This window comes from Umbelopsis ramanniana (assembly GCF_025399195.1).
Source record: "Umbelopsis ramanniana AG unplaced genomic scaffold K450scaffold_78, whole genome shotgun sequence".
NCBI lineage: Eukaryota > Fungi > Mucoromycota > Umbelopsidomycetes > Umbelopsidales > Umbelopsidaceae > Umbelopsis > Umbelopsis ramanniana.
The window spans coordinates 44,341-61,780 of record NW_026252164.1 but is presented as its reverse complement, the minus strand read 5'-3'; the positions used below and the strand labels follow the sequence as shown (position 1 = coordinate 61,780).

Below are 17,440 nucleotides of genomic sequence, written 5' to 3'. Positions count from 1 at the left end.
TGGGGCTGACCTGAATAAGTGGAGAAAACTGAAATGGGAAAAAGTCAGCCAAGCAAGAATTCTGTTTGGCCCGACATGGCATCCCCCAACACTGCACGCTCGAATCCACTGGCAAAACCAGTGCCAGGAAGCCCTCATCCTACTTCTAGTCCTCAACCAGATGACAGCCAACAACCACATTTACTCGCATTAAAGGTGATGCGACTTTCGCGGCCATCCCTAGGCACTCAAGTGACGGCTTACGTTGATCCACAAGCCAGCCCAATGTCGGCTGCGTTGACGTCGTCCAACGAGAAAAAGGATCAAGAGAAGCGGCATATGCAAAACGAACACTCCAAAATAGATATTAGGAACTTTGGCTTAGGAGAAGCGCTGGTCCTTCCATCCGCGTTTGGCAACATATACCTGGGTGAAACGTTTAGCACATATCTATGCGTCAATAACGAGTCCAAGGAGATAACGCATGAAGTCAAAATGAAGGCTGAACTCCAGACTTCTTCTCAAAGATTTAATCTGGCTGATACCAATGATGAACCCTTGGCCATCATGGAACCCGGTCAATCTAACGAGTTTACCATATCACACGAAATCAAGGAACTCGGTGTTCACATCCTTGTTTGTTCCATCCAGTACACCACAGTAGAGGGAAGATCAAGGAGTTTTCGAAAATTTTACAAGTTCCAAGTGGCCAACCCCCTAGCGGTCAAGACGAAAGTCAACAATATGATCGATGGAAAGGTGTTTTTGGAAGCACAGGTTCAAAACGTGTCCGCAAATACAATGATGTTGGAACGAATGAAATTTGAGCCTGCAGAGCATTTCCTCCACGAAGATCTCAATTTCTTCAAAGCAGAAGATAACAAGGAAAATGCCTTGCAGTCCACATTTGGGTCTCAATATTTAAATCAGCATGACGTTAGACAATATCTATATCTTTTGACACCTAAGAACGCCGAGGATGATCGAATAGCGCGAACAACTAATACTCTCGGAAAGCTGGATATCGTATGGAGAACAACGATGGGTGAAATGGGCCGACTACAGACATCTCAGCTGACGCGTAAAGTGCCAATATTAGACGATCTTCAAGTCCAAGCGTTCAATGTCCCCTCAACCCAAATCAGCGAGGACGGGCAACTTGTAAAGGGAATTCGAGCGGAGGAACCATTTTCCATTGGCATACGAATCAGCAACCATTCTGCGCAGAATATGAAGGTTGTGTTATCAGCTGTCAAAGCCAAAATGGGCTCAGTCCTTCTCAGTGGAGTTAGTACCCGACAACTGGGAGACCTGTCACCTGAACAAACCATTGAAACCAATGTTGAATTCTTCCCACTGAGCCCTGGACTACAAAAGATCGGTGGATTGAAGTTGGTAGATCTCATCACTGGCTACATTAAAGAAGTCGACCATCTTTGCGATGTGTTTGTAGAATATGACGATTAAAATTGTAATAATAATACCCTACATCCTGTTTGACTGCTGGGAGAATGCATCGGGATTTTCGTGGGACGCAATTTGGTTAGTAATATGTGAGGCGTGGAAACCAACTTCTCTAACAATGACGCCCACGGCCATTCCTTCACGCCATTTGTGGACCGACCACAGCGGATTTGAGGACTTGATGGCATGATGTAGCTCTGAATACATATGTTGAGCTCGTTATACGTAGCTTGAGGTTTATTTACATTCAAAGTCAAGCAACAGTATGGGAAATGGCGGGAAAAGGTTTTTAAAAAAAGGCTTCACACGGAATATCCGGTCGTGTCATTATTTTTTTGAGTTTTTGAGGAACCGAAACAAAAAGTCTCGATTTCCCAACCATGCTGAACCGGATTCTCCTCAAACGATCAGCTCCTTCACTCTTCTCTAACAAATTAACAATGTCTCAATCAACATCAAGAATCGCTCAAGTATCAAGACACTTGTCTTCCGCTGCTGCTGCCCTTGCACCAAAAGCAGTCGCTGGTGCCATTGACCATAAGCTTTGTATGATCCCAGGTAAGTCGAGAAAAAAAGGACAGTCGCTTCAGTTGTGTGAGCACATATCAATGAGAAATATTGGTGTTAGGTCCTATCGAGTTCCACGAGGATGTACTCAAAGCCATGGCTACCCCTGCCACCTCCCACGTTGATCCATTGTTTATCCCTATCTTTGGTGAATCCATTGAGCTCTTGCGCAAAGTCTTGATTACTGAATCCGCACAGCCTTTTGTTGTCTCGGGATCTGGTACCCTGGGATGGGACATGATGGTTAATTTGATCGAAAAGGGCGACAAGGCTTTGGTTTGCAATACAGGCTATTTTGGAGACCGATTCGGCGAATGTCTGCAAGTCTATGGTGCCGATGTCACAAACCTCAAGGCTCCTATTGGCGGACGACCTACCCTTCAAGAAATTGAAAAAGCTCTGCGAGCTGATAAGTACAAAATGATCACCGTCACCCACGTCGATACCAGTACCGGTGTTCTCTCTGATATCAAGGCCGTTGCTGAATTGACTCGACGTGTATCTCCCGACACACTTGTTGTTGTTGATGGTGTGTGCTCCGTTGGTTCCGAGGAGATTCGATTCGACGAGTGGGACCTTGATGTTGTCATCACCGGTTCTCAAAAGGGACTCGGTGTCCCTCCCGGTCTTTCTATTGTTATTGCCAGTCAGAGAGCTTTGTCCACTTTCCAAAACAGAAAGTCTCCCATTGCCAGCTATTTTAGCAACTGGCAAAGATGGTTGCCTGGTAAGTTCATGACGAATAATGGATGCATTGTATGTAATTTGGATTTAGCATTAAAACATCATGGTTTTTTTTTTCTACAGTGATGCAGGCTTATGAGTCCCGCAAGCCCTCCTATTTCGCTACCCCAGCCGTTCAATTGATCTATGCTTTGAACGCATCTCTCAAACATATTACATCTGAGCCAATGGAAGTCCGGTTCGAAAAGCACGCAAAGGCTTCTCAAGACTTCAAGCAGTTCATCACTGATATCGGTCTTAAGCAGCTTGCTGTTTCTCCTCAGGGTGCTGCCAACGGTATGACCGCTGTCTACTACCCTAAGGGCGTCCAGGGACCCGAGCTCGTTTCATCTATGGCAAAGAAGGGTGTCCAAATTGCTGGAGGTCTTCACGAGCAAATTGCTGCTCAGTACTTCCGCGTTGGGTAAGTCCACTGTTTATTCCCTGCAGGATCGTCATTATGTCAAAATAACAATGAAACTAATTGTATAATTTTAGTCACATGGGCATTTCCGTCACTGAGCCTGGCCGTAACCACATTGAAAAGGTGGTGGATGCTTTGAAGGCTTCTCTTGGTGAGCAAGGTTATGTCGCCAAATAAATCATAGACAGTTAGCACACTCCAAAGTGTCGCTTCCCTCATTGTAGAAAAGAATAAAACAATTTTAATACTGAAAAAATGATGGACTTATAGTGCTGGTTTTATGCATACGAAAGCATTTAATTTTTTGTGAAGAAGGCTATTGTGAAATGCATGTACGTAAAGCTTGCGATATACAATCGTATGATATGTGATTGATGCTTTTTGTAATTTGGTCAAGCGGAGGTGAGAGAAAATTGTGTGATTACTACAAAAAATGCTCCGTGGTGAAAGGTTGTGTTGAATTTATTTTGTTTGGCATCATACGAACCTACAAAAACTTGCAGCTTATACAAGAGTCCGTGGTGTTAGCAGCACTGTGACCATCATAATGTCACGCGCTCCATTGGCCATGCTGCGCTAGTATCCGCTATAACAATAATTCGTTCCATTGTCATAGAAACTGGTGATATTTATTTAACGCACTACATAGCAATCTAAATATCGGAAGACGTGTTGATAGCAGGGTCATTGCAAGCACTATTTCCGTTATATAGCAAGCAGGGTTGTATGGCAGACTACCCGTGCTGGCGAAAATTCGGAAATAAATTGCGTTGTGTGGGCTCTTCTGCCTGTTTACACCGACGTAAACTGTAATGAAAATAAGCTCCTTTAGCAACTGTGGAGAGTTAGTGGTTAGCACAGCGTATTATATACGCGAGGTGAAGGTGCAGGTAAAATTCGATGGAAACTCGTACTAAGCTTTTGCGCGCCAGTGGTAGGCTTTTACTTTATGCGACATACCTACGTTCTGCAAATGTATAGGCAATGCAATCTTGTACGTTGGTTGCTCAAAGCCTAAGACGTCATACGATAAAAGTGCCATTTATGGCTGCTTATTTTCGAAGACTATGAGCTGGCACTCGTTACATTTACCTCTATTCAAGAAGCAAATAACAGTCAGACTCTTGAAATACATCACGTTTCAATTGAAGTGAGATATTTTGCAGGCAGTGTGCCCTCGTAAAATATGTTTTGGTTTTGGACCTCCACTGACTTCATACTGTCTGGGGAAATTTCTTGGGCTGTCATTGGCTGGTGACTCGGCCAAATGACCACACCACGACGCACCTGCTATCACTTTTGACTCTTCCACTCTCCCATTTCAATTACATAAATGCGGGAATGGTCAAGACTTACTACCTCTACTTTATTACTATGCTTCTTCTTGTTTAACCTCTCCTATGCTCTTGAGCCCATTACTCCCATTCACCAAGACGGCTACTGTGCCATGAGAGGTCAGTGCGGCTCCAAGGGGTTCGTTCAACTTAACTGCCCGTACAATGGACCGGCAGTAGAACCAGAGACCGACTCCTTCAAGAAGTTGCTAGTGGATACTTGCGGACCAAAATACGCCGACTCTAAAGTATGTTGTGATGAAAACCAATTGGTCGACTTGGTAGACCAAGTCAAGAAGGCCGAGCGGATTATCTCCGCGTGTCCAGCGTGTTGGTCCAACTTCCTGCAGTTCTTCTGTTCGTTCACTTGCTCTCCTGATCAGTCATCGTTCGTCAATGTTACTTCAACTCAAACGTCGTCTTCCTCGGGCAAAGATATTGTAACTCAGCTCGATTTTTGGGTAGGCGATGGATTCGGAGACGACTTTTTCAACAGCTGCAAGGACATCAAGTTTGGTTCCAGTAATGGTTATGCTATGGACTTCATTGGCGGAGGAGCTGATAACTGGCATGATATGGTTAGCTATATGGGCAAGGAACGCCCACTGCTAGGAAGTCCTTTCCAGATTGACTTTCCGCCTGTCGAAAAACATACGCCGCGAGATGGTCTTGTTCGATACGACGAAGATGGACGTCACTGTAATGATACCGATACAAAGTATCGGTGCTCCTGTGTTGATTGCGAGGCAACTTGCCCCACACTTCCCCCCACTCGCGGAGAGCAACCAGCATGCTACGTTGGACTTCTCCGATGCTGGAGTTTCAGCCTGCTCTTAATTTATGTCTTTTTGGCATGTTGCATCTTGTTCGTGGCAGCTTTGAGAAATGGATGGGACCCAGAATGGCTCTCCAAACTAACCAAACGCCAATGGCTTCAGGATGGAGAACCTCGAGGAATATACGAAAGAGTTGCCTTGGCAGACCATGAGGACGACACTTTGTTGGATCCCGACCATACTCCTCGAAAGTACTGGCTTAACTCCGTCCTCCAGAATTGGTTCTTCAAACAGGGACTGTTCTGTGCGCAACACCCATGGGCAACGATTTTCAGCGGTCTAGTTATGGTCACCATTTGTTCGGCTGGTTGGTCTCGCTTCCGTGTTGAGCGTAATCCCATCAATCTCTGGGTATCCCCTGCTTCCGAGGCGTTGGCGCAAAAGCAATATTTTGACGAAAACTTTTCACCCTTCTACCGTACCGCACAACTCTTTTTGATTGACGACTCTTCGTCCGTCATCTCGTCAGATAACCTACTTTCGCTCTTCGATGTGGAGAAAGAGATCAGAAATCTGAAGTCCGAACCTAATAACTACACCTTGGACGACCTCTGCCTCAAACCTACTGGAGAAGCATGCGTCGTTCAATCCGTAACTGGTTACTGGCAAGGTGATGTCGATAACTTTGATCCTGAGTCATATGAAGAATACCTCCAAGATTGTGCTACCCAACCTTCTTTGTGCTTGCCTGACTTCCAGCAACCTTTGAAACCACAAATGATTCTAGGTGGCTACGAAAACAACCAGTACCTGTCATCTAAAGCCATGATTGTTACCTTTGTTTTAAATAACTATGTTGATGAAGAAAAGATCAAGATGGCTGAGGAATGGGAAAAGACCTTGCTCCGAAAGGTACTGACGAATTTGGATTCGCGACCGGAATGGGAAAACGTTCGAGTTAGCTACTCTACCGAGGTAATTTGAATCAGATAGCATAGCTGTAGGTCGAAAATTCGAATTAACAATTTGTTGCATCGCAGAGCTCGCTGGAAACAGAATTGAACGAGTCAAGTAATACGGATGCCCGAACCGTCATCATCAGCTACGTTGTCATGTTCATCTACGCGTCCATCGCCCTAGGACGCTTCTCTTCACTCAATGTTCGACGTATCGTCGTCGACTCCAAGTTTAGTCTGGGTGTTTGCGGCATTCTCATCGTCGTCTTTTCTGTCATGGCATCCGTTGGTATCTTTTCGTTCACAGGCAAGAAAATCACCTTGATCATTGCTGAAGTTATTCCGTTCCTGGTTTTGGCCGTTGGTGTGGACAACATCTTCATTCTCTGTCATGAGTTTGAGAGAAGAAAGCAGAATGCTGACATTGATGAAACGATTGAAGAAAGAGCTGCCAAGACATTGGGCAAAATGGGGCCAAGTATTTTGCTTAGCTCCATCAGTGAAACCCTAGCGTTTGGTCTTGGCGCCATTGTCACTATGCCTGCCGTTAGCAGCTTTGCTATCGTTGCTTCACTGGCCGTTTTCATTGATTTTATACTTCAAGTAACCTGCTTTGTCTCTTGTATGGTTCTGGACGCTCATCGTGCTGAGGTTTGTAATTTTTGATGTTGCTTGATCAAAATGATCGTTCGATGCTGACCTTGTGTACCATAGGCTGATCGCGTTGACTGCATTCCATGCATCCAAGTCTCTGCACCGCATACTGAAGAAAAGGAAGGATTGCTTCAAACTCTCACTCGAAAGTACTATACGCCATTTATTTTGAACTACAATGTTCGCTATGGCATCTGCATTATATTTTTGGGAATATTCGCGTGCAGTCTAGCGCTTCTTCCTCAACTACCACTAGGCTTGAACCAACGCATTGCGCTTCCCACTGATTCCTACTTGGTCCAATACTTTAACGACCTTGACTCGTATTTCGACGTCGGCCCACCGGTTTACTTTGTTGTCAAGGATGCGAATGTCACTGGCCGAGAAGATCAGTTGAAAGTGTGTGGAAGATTTTCTACTTGTCACGAGCATTCGCTCGCCAACATTTTGGAGCAGGAGCGTAAGCGACCATCTGTGTCGTATATAGCTGAACCAACAAGCAACTGGTTAGACGACCTTCTTCATTGGCTCAACCCAGACGTGGAATGCTGTAGACTCAAGAAGAAGAGACGTGCCCTTCAAGACAATGTCACACCAGTGAGACGGGCACCATCGAACCCACTTGCAATCAACGCTCTACCTGCCCTTTGTGGCGAATGGGATGATGAAGACGACTGTGAAGACTGCAAGCCTGATTGGTCTATTGATATGAGCTCACTTCCTGAGGGTGAAGAATTTTTGAACTACTTTGACTTGTGGATCAACCAGAACCCTAGCGAAGACTGCCCACTGGGAGGAAAAGCTGCCTATGCCGACGCCGTTGTACTTGACTCTGCTCACTCGAACATCAAAACATCTCATTTCCGATCATTCCATACACCACTTCGAACCCAAGAGGATTTCATCGCTGCTTATGCATCAGCAAGACGTATTGCCGAAGATATCAGCAAGGAACATGGCATTGAGGTTTTCCCTTACTCACTGTTCTACGTCTTCTTTGAGCAATACACCTATATTGTCAAGATGGCCCTTGAGCTGCTCGGATTGGCCATTGTGTCCATTTTCGTTGTTACTGCAGCCATTCTTGGAAGTGTTCGATCTGCTCTGATTGTCATGGTCATGGTCATCATGATCCTTGTCAATGTTGTTGGCATAATGACGTTATGGGGAGTCAGCTTGAACGCCGTCAGTTTGGTCAATCTGGTCATTTGTGTTGGTATCAGCGTTGAATTCTGCTGCCATGTTGCCCGAGCATTTTCAGCAGGCACTGGATCAAGACATGAGCGAGCCACCAAGAGCTTGGTTGATGTCGGAAGTTCCGTAAGTGTCGTATACATGCCCAATGCCTCTACCTTGAATTACGTATTTTAACCATCATTTTTATTCGGCAGGTCTTTTCTGGAATTACCTTGACTAAGTTTGCTGGTATCTTGGTATTGGCATTTACCAAATCCAAGATCTTTGAAGTGTACTATTTCCGCATGTGTGAGTGAATATGATCCTTTTCATCGTTAGAGTGGTACTTGAAACTAAATCCTTTTCACTTCTCTACTGCCAGATCTCGCCATTGTTGTTGCAGGAGCTCTTCATGGTCTCGTGCTTTTACCTGTGGTGCTTAGCATGATTGGTGGTGATGGGTTTGACCTTTCTGCCGGCTTTGACGAGGATGGTTTCGCTTGGGGTACCGGATTTTCATCGTCTGGACGTGGAAGAATCCTTTTGGTCGAAGATGAGGACGATCAACTCATAGATGACGATGGACAAGTACTAGACCAAAGAAGAGGCTAAGTCTTTAATACACTAGTCATATTGTATACCTTGTAAATGATTCAGGTGTTTCAACGACTTTTCCAATCCTTTTTTTCTGCAGTCGTCGTTGTTACTAATTCATAAATGTGCTGGATAGCTTTTGCTGTTCGGGTCAACGAATTTATTTTTTATTGTTGCTTTGCCAAAACGCTAACTTGTCATTCAAACTGGTGATCAATTGTATATTACATATGCGGGGGGGGGGGGCGTTTAAACCGAAAGTCATCCTTGCCGTTAAGTTAACTAATAATCAAATAGCTGTTGTCTACTCATGTAGCGACTTTGATGCGCTGGAATTGGTGTTTATGAGATCTGCATCCTCCAACCCAACTTGCTCTCCTTCCTCGAAAGTCGGATGTGGCGTTTCTTCCATTAAGTCAGGAAGAATGCTATCGTCGGCAAGACCTGTAACAGTATAGTTAAGCGTCGTCTGTGAGATACGAAATACAGCAGCTCCATGTCGGTATACCTACATTCTTGATGTTTTTCACTGCCATTTTCTTCCCAAGACCAGTTTCCTTGGTCTATTTTGTCGATTAGTTGCGCTTGGTCGAGCTCGATACTGTCGAAGGAGGTGGATGTCTTTCTTCTTTTCTCTTCATTAAGGATAGCTGCTTGATTTGCTCTCATAGCCTGTTTTGCAACTTCAGCGTTGGTTGGATTTGGTTTCATGGTAAAGAAAGATAGAAATAGAGAAATTTCATGCGATGGGGAAGACAAAATTTTGTTTCAAGTGTGACTTTCGGGCAAGCAACGGCGAAGACGTGGAACGACCCAAGGTATTGTATAGCCATTATTATTCAAGCTTACGATTTTGCTCCCATTCAGCGCTACCTCTTTCTGACTGCTGGCGCTGACATGTTAGAAGGCAACCGCTTTCCCATCGATATTGTAGTTCACACTGAAGTGTCTTTTGCGCGCGCACTAATTAGCGGTATTTCAATTTCTCGCAAAATGACATGATGAATATGCAAAGAGTAGAGTTCCGAAAAACCCAATACCAAATATCAAATACTTTTCGGATCCCTACAGCCATAGACGTCCATGACATCAATTCGACGTGAATCGTTGTTCCTTCAGTAAAGCGAAAGCCCAGTAACAATATGGCTGGCCTATCAACATGACCGAAGCGGAACCATCAATCAACTTAGCCAGGAAAACCCCCCCAAGTGAAATGATGCTCCCTTGTTGCGAGAAGGATTGCCAGTAGAGACGGAACTGGAGAGCAGGAAGGCATTACAGCGCTTGAATATTACGGAGTCAGAGTTGAACATTCTTGCGGATGTTTCTGTAGATATGGTGCAAGATTCAAGGATTGTATCTTTTCTAATTGTCAGCATCCAAATAAAAATGTCGTGAGATATCGAATTCGTCTGCTAAATGTACATTGTAAGGCGAATAGTATCTTTCAACAGTACTTTATCTTATTAATGCCAATTTTTTTCTAGTTCTGATGTTAAGTCTGAATCCCGACAATTTTAATGACGATGCTGAAGAAGGATGGGGAGAAGAAGATGTTCCTGTAAGCTTACCCGATGCAGATGAAGTATTTTTCGAAAGGTACATGGCGCGTTTAAGTGCAGTAAGTTAGTTTTTTACCTCAACCAAATAGTTACAATGCCAAAAGCATTCTAATATGATCATTTGACTGGAAAATTTGAAAACGACAGTTGATCTCCGAAAACAATGTCTATAAGGCCCATGGAGCGAACCTTTCTATCGCGACAGCGACTTTCATCTTGACTGTGTATTTGGCACCATGCATATGATGTAAGTAGCGTAGGCTATGATCGCTGATATATCATGAGCTAACTTTTATGATATAGGATGTGTGAATATGTGTCAGGCAATTTGGAAGCATCACATCATGAACTCTGGTATATGCTTCGCATTTGGAGTATGATGGATAGATCGTTCGATAATGCGTCCGGACGTTGAATCTCAGGTATGTATAGCGAGTTTACAAATGGATATTGAGATCAGTTTTTTAAATTCGATTGTAATATTAGAGGGGAATCGTTTAGCATCAGCACATCCCTTCGCAAGAACGAAGACCACATCCTTTCCTCCATCACCAGATTGAAGCGAAAGATAATGGGCAGGCGCTAAGTTTGATGGCCCAAACGGGAGTAAAAGAATGCTGGAAAGTAGGTTGAAGGCTCTGAAGATGCTAATAGACATGTCGAACAATCTTGCCACTATGTGTCAATACGAAGTAGCTCGAGTTGTACAATGGGTTAGGCGCAAATCGTTTGCTCTGCTTCCGTCTTACAATCCACAAAGGCACATTATGGTTTTATGTTGTATGACTTAACAAGAGAGGATGAGCCAACTTACTTGACACTGACTTGATCTTTGTAGTTATTGATCACTAAAAGTCATCGATACTGTTGAGTACCGTTCATAGTACTCAGAAGACCAGGAAAACAGATTGCAAAATGCGTCCGAAAGGCAAGGATGGCCAGAACAGTCCTAGAAGAAAAGGAAGGTATTCCCGTTCTGTCATCCTTTTAAAAAGCGAGCATAGGATGTCTTCAAGTTAGGACTATATACTACCATCAAGTATACCAATCTATATTTTAATGCTATTAATTTTAGCCATCAAGCGCAAAAATTTGAAGTATATTTCTCCTTGCATAAAGTATAAAGTATTTATGGATCAGTACACCGAAGCGAGGAGGATGTGGAGCTCACACACACCGCTAAATACTTTTGCCATGTGGAAAAAAGCCTTGGCTTAAGCTGAGTTTCCCAGTATTCAAGAATATTTAACTCAACAGACTCAGAACCGACAGGATATAAGGATTCATCCAGGTATGAGTGGAGACTGCAGATCGACAGGAAAATTCTCTTGCGGATCAACTGGTGGGTTGAACACTTGCCGTGCCTCTTCTACTTCGCTGTGTGCATTATCAATATCCACAAGACTGAACCTGGGCTGTTTGCTTTGTCGAAGTGTGTGACAATATATACTAAATGAACTAAAATGTGTTGACTTTGACTGTTCTGAACTTCGCACTGTTTCCACTGCTTATACGCAAGATCTTGCCGTGCTGCCTCATGATTATTTTAGGATAAACAGCTTGCTCTTACTTGATCCATCAATATATCGGTGTGCGAAAGTCCCGTAACTTTCGAAGCCTTTTGCCTAAAATCAGCCAATTTACTGACCTTGAAAAGAAATGTGGAAACTCACCAAACGCCGATCTTATACGGTATTGGAAGGGGTTCCGACTAAAAAGCGGATTAAAATGGTTTGCGATGTGGGATCCTCGGCGATGTTCTTCAGCCATCCACCACAATTAAATTTTCGCGCAAGACCCATAGACATGATCATAAAATATGTTTTAGGCGCATCAATTATGCTGAACATCTACATGATGCTCTCCGTCACATCCAATGATCAAATATTCCATTCATTATCCCAATCCTTAACCAACTCAAGCAGCCATTCTGTATCCCAATCTTTATCCAACGCAAGCAGTCATTCTTTATCCTTATCCAACGCAAGCAGCCATGTAGTCTCTACCTCATCCGATTACTTATTCCAACGATCCATTGGATATGCCGGCAGCGGGAACCGGATCAGAGAGAAATTAGCAAAAGCGTCCAATGGCGAAGACATCAAAATAGGCGTGTTGGGCGGTTCGATTTCCACCGGACACAAACTGGAACAAAAAGACAAAGAGGTATACCACTCTGTCATCTTCGACTGGTTCACCAACAAGTTCCCTGTCGGCCAGCACAAGCTCGTCAACGGCGCGGCGCCAGCAACAGGCTCGTCCTATTTCACATATTGCCATAGCAAACACATTCCAGACGATCTGGACATCATATTTATAGAATTTTCAATCAACGACGGCAGCATCTATCCGACAGAGCGGGGCGACGGCGACCCAGGCATCACCAAGAACATGGAGCTGCTAGTGAGAAACTTAATGCAAATGCCGAACAAGCCTGCCATCGTTTTCCTGTCATTCTTTAGCTTCAAGGTGGATTACTACTTCAACGGGCAAGAGGCGCATATGGCAATTGCCAATTACTATGACATCCCATACATATCATTCAAAAACGCATATTACGATCATCACAACCGATTTCCCAATGATGTCTACACATTATTTTCAAGCGACGAACACCATCCAAATAAAGAAGGACACCGAATGATGAGCGCGTTCGTCATCCAGTATTTGGAAAGCATACAAGGGCCGAAGGCCATCAACTCGCCTGATGCTGACATCCCGTTGCTCGACATGTGGACGACGCGGAAGCACCAGGCCAGCTTTTTTGAACTAAACCCCTTCTGCGAAACATTCATGGATAAGACCTACAAGCCATCTTCCATGGACGGCTGGTATCTGATGAACTGGAAGAAAGAAAAATATTATATCGCATCGGACACTCCAGGATCGCGGATCACATTTTCCGTCGAAGCAAGCAAAGGATCCGTCTACATGTACATCCTGAAATCGAATCAATACGACTTGGGAAATGTCTGGTGCTGGGCCGATGATGACCGGGACAGTGGCAAAGAGTTGTCTGGGCACTGGGAGATCGGTAGAAGCATCGGCCATATGATGCTGGTGTCGGACAGCCTGTCCAAAGGCAGCCACGACATCCACTGCGAAGTGCTCGACGGCGAAAAGACACATTTCAGAATAATAGCCATATTCAGCGGATGAAGCTTGTATCCATTCGTTATTTAATACTACACTAGTCCTATATGCCATAGAAAAGTTCTGCATCTAATAATGACTGATATAGTGTACGCTTTTAAAGACTTTGCATCGATTTATGAGTGAATATGCGAATATCTTTAATTTGTGGCCCTCGTTCGAGGTTGAGATTAGTTCTGAATCCTGTGCTTTTTTACCGCTCCACAAGATCGATAATATCCTTACGATAAGCTCACACCTTGAATTTAACAAATTAGTTGCAAATCAGCCTACTACGCTGCCAATTTTTCTTTGCGAATTAATATTGAGTCTTCGAAGGTCAGCAGCAAATTTGGGACAAAAATTTTTGCGGATTTGGCAGACGCGACTTCGGCAAAAAAATCTTTGTCACTACGCGCATCTCCATTTCCAGGTGTAGATTCAAAAAGCCAGCGCACATCACATGAATGGGCGACACTCGAAACCAAAAGGCTCGTAGTCAACGTGCATTTAAATCTGAACAACAGAAGTTAAGGCATTCACCTTACGAGAAGGCTGCCTGCGGGCAAGGCGTCGACGTCCAACGTGTAGCGTCCAGACCGGAGAATGGCAACGGCCAGCAGTCCTATGCAATGACCTTTACTAAAGCCACATATCTAAAGTACACGGTAAGTGGATGAATCTGGATATGGATGGTCTATATTATAGCTATTGATGAGCTTATATAATTCTATCCCAACAGGGCTATAAAGGAGAGCGGGTAGTGCAGGAGTTTGACTTTGCTTCACGAATTGTTATGGTGGGCTCTGGTAGCTCTAAGCACGAGCTTCGAAAGCTGGGTCAAATATTGAATCTTGTCAACACGGAGCTATCGTCACCTGCTATTACAGCCGAGCATCTGATGTACTGCAAGGTAATATTCCAACTGTCCAGTTCTCTGTTCAAAGCCATTGATACTAAACAAACGCCATATCAAGTCTTTTTTGTACATTGGAGACAAAAAGCAGGTCCTAGGCTGCTTAGTTGCAGAACCTATTGAATTCGCATTTGAAGTAGCTCCCTCGAGATCCAAACCGAACACCTCGGCTGTATTTTGCAGGTACGACAATTATTTATTACTCATCTCACAATGTCCAAACTTGTTATTGACACTTTCTCATATTAAAGCCCTGAGAAAGTACCGGCTTTATGTGGCATATCTCGCATATGGGTGCATCCTTGTCATCGCGGAAAAGGCATTGCTACCCGGCTGTTAAATTCTGCATGCAAGCATTTTATCTACGGGCATTCACTCGACCCATCATCCATCGCATTTTCTCAACCTACAGGTGATGGCAAAAATCTAGCCATACACTACACGCAGACCTCCAAGTTTTTAATATACCCCGATGACGCAGTGAAGATTTCCCATGTATTGTAAAGCAGTTGTAAAAAAAAAAGCCATCTTTGTATATTCCATGCTCAAATTGTAGCTAATGAAAAGAACACAATACATATCTTGAACATAAAGAGTGAGAAAACGATAACGGATGTTGTGAGTACATTGAGGAAGGTGTGACAAAGTTTGAAATGACAAAACACGAATCGTGCAAGATTAGACAGCTTTTGTTACAAATGACGAGTATTATAAGGACTGGTTGTTTTGCAGGGATTGAGAACCAAAGAAATTGATCATTCTGGTATCTGGGCCACTGCTTCCTTTGCTTCCTCCCACGATGCAAGATTCTGTGAAGCCAAAAGGCCTAAATTAACACGAGCACATGGCTAATTCATAAACATTGACGAAAACACTGACCTTTTCACAATATTTGACGTGAACCTTCGCATAAGCAATCAACATGTCTCTCAAATCTCTGATCTTTTGTCTTTGGAAGCGGTCGAGGTCAGCTTGAGTGTCGGCAGAGACGTCGACCAGTTCCTTGCGCGTAACTTGCAAAGCTTGCTCCAGCTGAAGAGATACCATTTAGCATTTACCTCTAACAAAAGTTGCACACTCTTGTCACTTACCTGAGCAACAGCATCTTTGGTCTTGCCAATCTGATTTCTTCTAGTAGCCTCTGGGTCAACGTCGATAATGCCATGTAGCGTATGACTGACTGCGCTGAAAATCTTGGTGGGTCCGCTCCATCTCTTGGATCGTTGACGTGATGCTCTCAATGCAGCTGCACCGGCTCCAGTAGGATATACCGATGCATAGGGGTTTTCAGCTTCAGGATCGACTTCAGGTTGATCGTTAGTGTTTGCGTTATCTTCATGTTCATTGGAAGTTCCCTGGTTTTGTTCTTGTTGATTGTCATCGTCATAACCTGAGCTATATGGATTTGCCTCTGTGTTCTCAAAGTGATCACCGTTGTTGTTGTTGTAGCTCGATGGTCTTCCAGAATTCATGGCCTCTTCCAGTCGCTTGGCTTCAGCCTCGATGCGAACGAGACTGTCCAAAGATAATTTCTTATTTTCCAGGGAATCAAATATCATTTCCACTTGAGCATGTTTCATATGTCTGTACTTGAGGACTTGCTTGATGGTTTGTGTGAATTGTGCGTATTCTTGAATTGGTTCTGAGAATTCAGCCTCCAAAGAGCTTATCTATTGCGGGGAATCAATATGAAATGCAAAATGATTTTTAAAAAGATGTCATTGATCATACCAATTGTCCAGTCATTGTGTACGAGGAATCAACGGCCTGTCCGACCTTTTCAATGGCGTTAGCTAATTGTCCAGTTTCGTTGAGACTGAATCCATTGTAAACTGCTCCAAGTTCGGCATAGTCGTTGGCAAGTTCTATAAACAAATATCGACTCAGTATGGAAGATACAGGTAATGGTATAGAAGGACCAACGTCAATATGACCACGACATCTTACCTCCTAAGCGTCTAATGACCCGTCGCTGTGTTTTATCGACACTGGAACTCATATGATGGGCAGCTTTATTGGTGAAAGCCTCTGACTCAACGAATCGAGAATCAGGATTTCGCAACGTGTGTGAGGCGCTTGGCATTGGGATCAAACTGGAGCTGGAGGATGAAGAGGGTTGCAGAGAGCTATCGCTTCCTTGCAAATCGCTTGTACTTCTTGGCGCAAGTGATACATGCAATGGGTTCTTGGGAAGAGTCGACAATGGTGGTGAGTGCAGAACTTCAGACTGTTATGAAATTAATTTCAAAACTCAGTATGTATCGACGACGATGACGATATTAGCATGAACAGAAAATTTTACCCAGCTGACTCCACTTTCAAGAAAACGGTGGAACACATGCTCTGAGCCAAGTTTGCCATGATTTAGAATTCTGTTCAAGAAGCTTTGCAACATTCGTTTTCGCTTTTCAATCATAACCACATCATCCTTCACGCTCTTCTGAATGGCAGCGTAGTCGGCTACAGGAAGGGAGGTTAGAACGCATGATTTCTAATGGACAGCACAAGTGGTGTTTAACATACTGATGGAATGCTTCTCCGGTATGGGAGGAACAATGACGCTTGGGTATAATCGAATAAGGGCTTTTCTCAAAGATTCAAATTCACTGTATCTTCTGCGTGTTTCTATATCCTACATGCCAAGCGTATAAAGGTAAGCGGGCCGAGTGTTATGATAAAGAAAGGGGAATGGCCTTGGCAACTTACCCCGACTCGGATATTATATGCAACGTAAGAATTGCTTCCACCGTCGGATTGTTTTTGAGCTCCAGTGATGTAAATGTAATTTCCTTGGCGGTGCAAAGCTCGATCGATGGCGCAGCCGCATTTAATAGGCTCATTCTGCTTTCTCGACTCAAAGTCGGGACCTTAGTATAGCCAAGAGACAACAGTGGTTAGGCGGAATGTGGAGCAGATTGGAGTCAGCAGGACAAGTCAAATAGAAGAGATAATATGTTGAAGTAAACTGCTTTCTTACCTGAGGCAAAGGCATTGAAATCAGCAGAGCCTTCAAAGTCTGCCATGGTGAATTGCGTGGAGTGAGTGGACGGGAAAGAGGGGCGGTGAAAACACAGTCCTCGTTGGCAGGCGAAATCACCCTAGCTGCGCATGGCCAGCCAGCCGAATTTTCACCATCCTGTTGAAATACGGCAGGCAATACTACTTTGACCCTCCTATGCTACT

General features: G+C 44.0%; 9 protein-coding genes across 9 annotated transcripts; 6 read left to right on the top strand and 3 right to left on the bottom strand.

The window, feature by feature from the left end:
* Positions 1 to 36: 36 nt before the first annotated feature.
* K450DRAFT_260039 (uncharacterized protein) lies at positions 37 to 1,567 on the top strand. The gene has a single exon (XM_051592095.1). The coding sequence runs from the start codon at positions 76 to 78 to the stop codon at positions 1,444 to 1,446; it is 1,371 nt and encodes a 456-aa protein (XP_051440821.1). The 5' UTR covers positions 37 to 75; the 3' UTR covers positions 1,447 to 1,567.
* An 89-nt stretch (positions 1,568 to 1,656) lies between these two features.
* Positions 1,657 to 3,415, top strand: K450DRAFT_260037 (uncharacterized protein). The gene is made up of 4 exons (XM_051592094.1): positions 1,657 to 2,001; positions 2,072 to 2,737; positions 2,818 to 3,157; positions 3,232 to 3,415. The coding sequence occupies exons 1-4, from the start codon at positions 1,824 to 1,826 to the stop codon at positions 3,332 to 3,334; spliced, it is 1,287 nt and encodes a 428-aa protein (XP_051440820.1). The 5' UTR covers positions 1,657 to 1,823; the 3' UTR covers positions 3,335 to 3,415.
* Positions 3,416 to 4,454: 1,039 nt separating this feature from the next.
* K450DRAFT_260028 (uncharacterized protein) lies at positions 4,455 to 9,027 on the top strand. Its single transcript, XM_051592093.1, has 5 exons — positions 4,455 to 6,242; positions 6,308 to 6,874; positions 6,938 to 8,197; positions 8,269 to 8,362; positions 8,436 to 9,027. The coding sequence occupies exons 1-5, from the start codon at positions 4,491 to 4,493 to the stop codon at positions 8,663 to 8,665; spliced, it is 3,903 nt and encodes a 1,300-aa protein (XP_051440819.1). The 5' UTR covers positions 4,455 to 4,490; the 3' UTR covers positions 8,666 to 9,027.
* K450DRAFT_260026 (uncharacterized protein) lies at positions 8,655 to 9,776 on the bottom strand. Its single transcript, XM_051592092.1, has one exon. The coding sequence runs from the start codon at positions 9,356 to 9,358 to the stop codon at positions 9,059 to 9,061; it is 300 nt and encodes a 99-aa protein (XP_051440818.1). The 5' UTR covers positions 9,359 to 9,776; the 3' UTR covers positions 8,655 to 9,058.
* On the top strand, positions 9,028 to 9,921 carry K450DRAFT_260025 (uncharacterized protein). The gene has a single exon (XM_051592091.1). The coding sequence runs from the start codon at positions 9,389 to 9,391 to the stop codon at positions 9,647 to 9,649; it is 261 nt and encodes an 86-aa protein (XP_051440817.1). The 5' UTR covers positions 9,028 to 9,388; the 3' UTR covers positions 9,650 to 9,921.
* A 582-nt stretch (positions 9,922 to 10,503) lies between these two features.
* Positions 10,504 to 11,126, bottom strand: K450DRAFT_260019 (uncharacterized protein). The gene is made up of 3 exons (XM_051592090.1): positions 11,024 to 11,126; positions 10,693 to 10,905; positions 10,504 to 10,631 (listed from the first exon to the last, which is right to left on the bottom strand). Exons 2-3 carry the CDS (start codon positions 10,865 to 10,867, stop codon positions 10,552 to 10,554), a joined length of 255 nt encoding a protein of 84 aa, XP_051440816.1. The 5' UTR covers positions 10,868 to 10,905; positions 11,024 to 11,126; the 3' UTR covers positions 10,504 to 10,551.
* Positions 11,127 to 11,394: 268 nt separating this feature from the next.
* K450DRAFT_260010 (uncharacterized protein) lies at positions 11,395 to 13,646 on the top strand. The gene has a single exon (XM_051592089.1). The coding sequence runs from the start codon at positions 11,869 to 11,871 to the stop codon at positions 13,366 to 13,368; it is 1,500 nt and encodes a 499-aa protein (XP_051440815.1). The 5' UTR covers positions 11,395 to 11,868; the 3' UTR covers positions 13,369 to 13,646.
* A 109-nt stretch (positions 13,647 to 13,755) lies between these two features.
* K450DRAFT_260009 (uncharacterized protein) lies at positions 13,756 to 15,099 on the top strand. Its single transcript, XM_051592088.1, has 4 exons — positions 13,756 to 14,009; positions 14,084 to 14,254; positions 14,319 to 14,440; positions 14,509 to 15,099. The coding sequence occupies exons 1-4, from the start codon at positions 13,809 to 13,811 to the stop codon at positions 14,759 to 14,761; spliced, it is 747 nt and encodes a 248-aa protein (XP_051440814.1). The 5' UTR covers positions 13,756 to 13,808; the 3' UTR covers positions 14,762 to 15,099.
* On the bottom strand, positions 14,887 to 17,318 carry K450DRAFT_260007 (uncharacterized protein). The gene is made up of 9 exons (XM_051592087.1): positions 17,235 to 17,318; positions 16,964 to 17,124; positions 16,781 to 16,889; positions 16,560 to 16,717; positions 16,205 to 16,484; positions 15,989 to 16,122; positions 15,349 to 15,927; positions 15,137 to 15,289; positions 14,887 to 15,066 (listed from the first exon to the last, which is right to left on the bottom strand). Exons 1-9 carry the CDS (start codon positions 17,278 to 17,280, stop codon positions 15,013 to 15,015), a joined length of 1,674 nt encoding a protein of 557 aa, XP_051440813.1. The 5' UTR covers positions 17,281 to 17,318; the 3' UTR covers positions 14,887 to 15,012.
* Positions 17,319 to 17,440: the final 122 nt, after the last annotated feature.

Coding starts and splice junctions, on each gene's coding strand:
- K450DRAFT_260039 (XM_051592095.1), top strand. CDS start 76: ATGGCATCCCCCAACACTGCACGCTCGAATCCACTGGCAAAACCAGTG.
- K450DRAFT_260037 (XM_051592094.1), top strand. CDS start 1,824: ATGCTGAACCGGATTCTCCTCAAACGATCAGCTCCTTCACTCTTCTCT. Junction 2,002..2,071: donor TAAGCTTTGTATGATCCCAG/GTAAGTCGAGAA, acceptor TATTGGTGTTAG/GTCCTATCGAGTTCCACGAG. Junction 3,158..3,231: donor GCTCAGTACTTCCGCGTTGG/GTAAGTCCACTG, acceptor GTATAATTTTAG/TCACATGGGCATTTCCGTCA.
- K450DRAFT_260028 (XM_051592093.1), top strand. CDS start 4,491: ATGCGGGAATGGTCAAGACTTACTACCTCTACTTTATTACTATGCTTC. Junction 6,875..6,937: donor TGGACGCTCATCGTGCTGAG/GTTTGTAATTTT, acceptor TGTGTACCATAG/GCTGATCGCGTTGACTGCAT. Junction 8,363..8,435: donor AGTGTACTATTTCCGCATGT/GTGAGTGAATAT, acceptor CTCTACTGCCAG/ATCTCGCCATTGTTGTTGCA.
- K450DRAFT_260026 (XM_051592092.1), bottom strand. CDS start 9,358: ATGAAACCAAATCCAACCAACGCTGAAGTTGCAAAACAGGCTATGAGA.
- K450DRAFT_260025 (XM_051592091.1), top strand. CDS start 9,389: ATGCGATGGGGAAGACAAAATTTTGTTTCAAGTGTGACTTTCGGGCAA.
- K450DRAFT_260019 (XM_051592090.1), bottom strand. CDS start 10,867: ATGTCTATTAGCATCTTCAGAGCCTTCAACCTACTTTCCAGCATTCTT. Junction 10,632..10,692: donor TGCTAAACGATTCCCCTCTA/ATATTACAATCG, acceptor CGCTATACATAC/CTGAGATTCAACGTCCGGAC.
- K450DRAFT_260010 (XM_051592089.1), top strand. CDS start 11,869: ATGTGGAAACTCACCAAACGCCGATCTTATACGGTATTGGAAGGGGTT.
- K450DRAFT_260009 (XM_051592088.1), top strand. CDS start 13,809: ATGGGCGACACTCGAAACCAAAAGGCTCGTAGTCAACGTGCATTTAAA. Junction 14,010..14,083: donor CCACATATCTAAAGTACACG/GTAAGTGGATGA, acceptor CTATCCCAACAG/GGCTATAAAGGAGAGCGGGT. Junction 14,255..14,318: donor AGCATCTGATGTACTGCAAG/GTAATATTCCAA, acceptor CGCCATATCAAG/TCTTTTTTGTACATTGGAGA.
- K450DRAFT_260007 (XM_051592087.1), bottom strand. CDS start 17,280: ATGGCAGACTTTGAAGGCTCTGCTGATTTCAATGCCTTTGCCTCAG. Junction 15,290..15,348: donor CCAAAGATGCTGTTGCTCAG/GTAAGTGACAAG, acceptor GTATCTCTTCAG/CTGGAGCAAGCTTTGCAAGT. Junction 15,067..15,136: donor ACGTCAAATATTGTGAAAAG/GTCAGTGTTTTC, acceptor TTGGCTTCACAG/AATCTTGCATCGTGGGAGGA.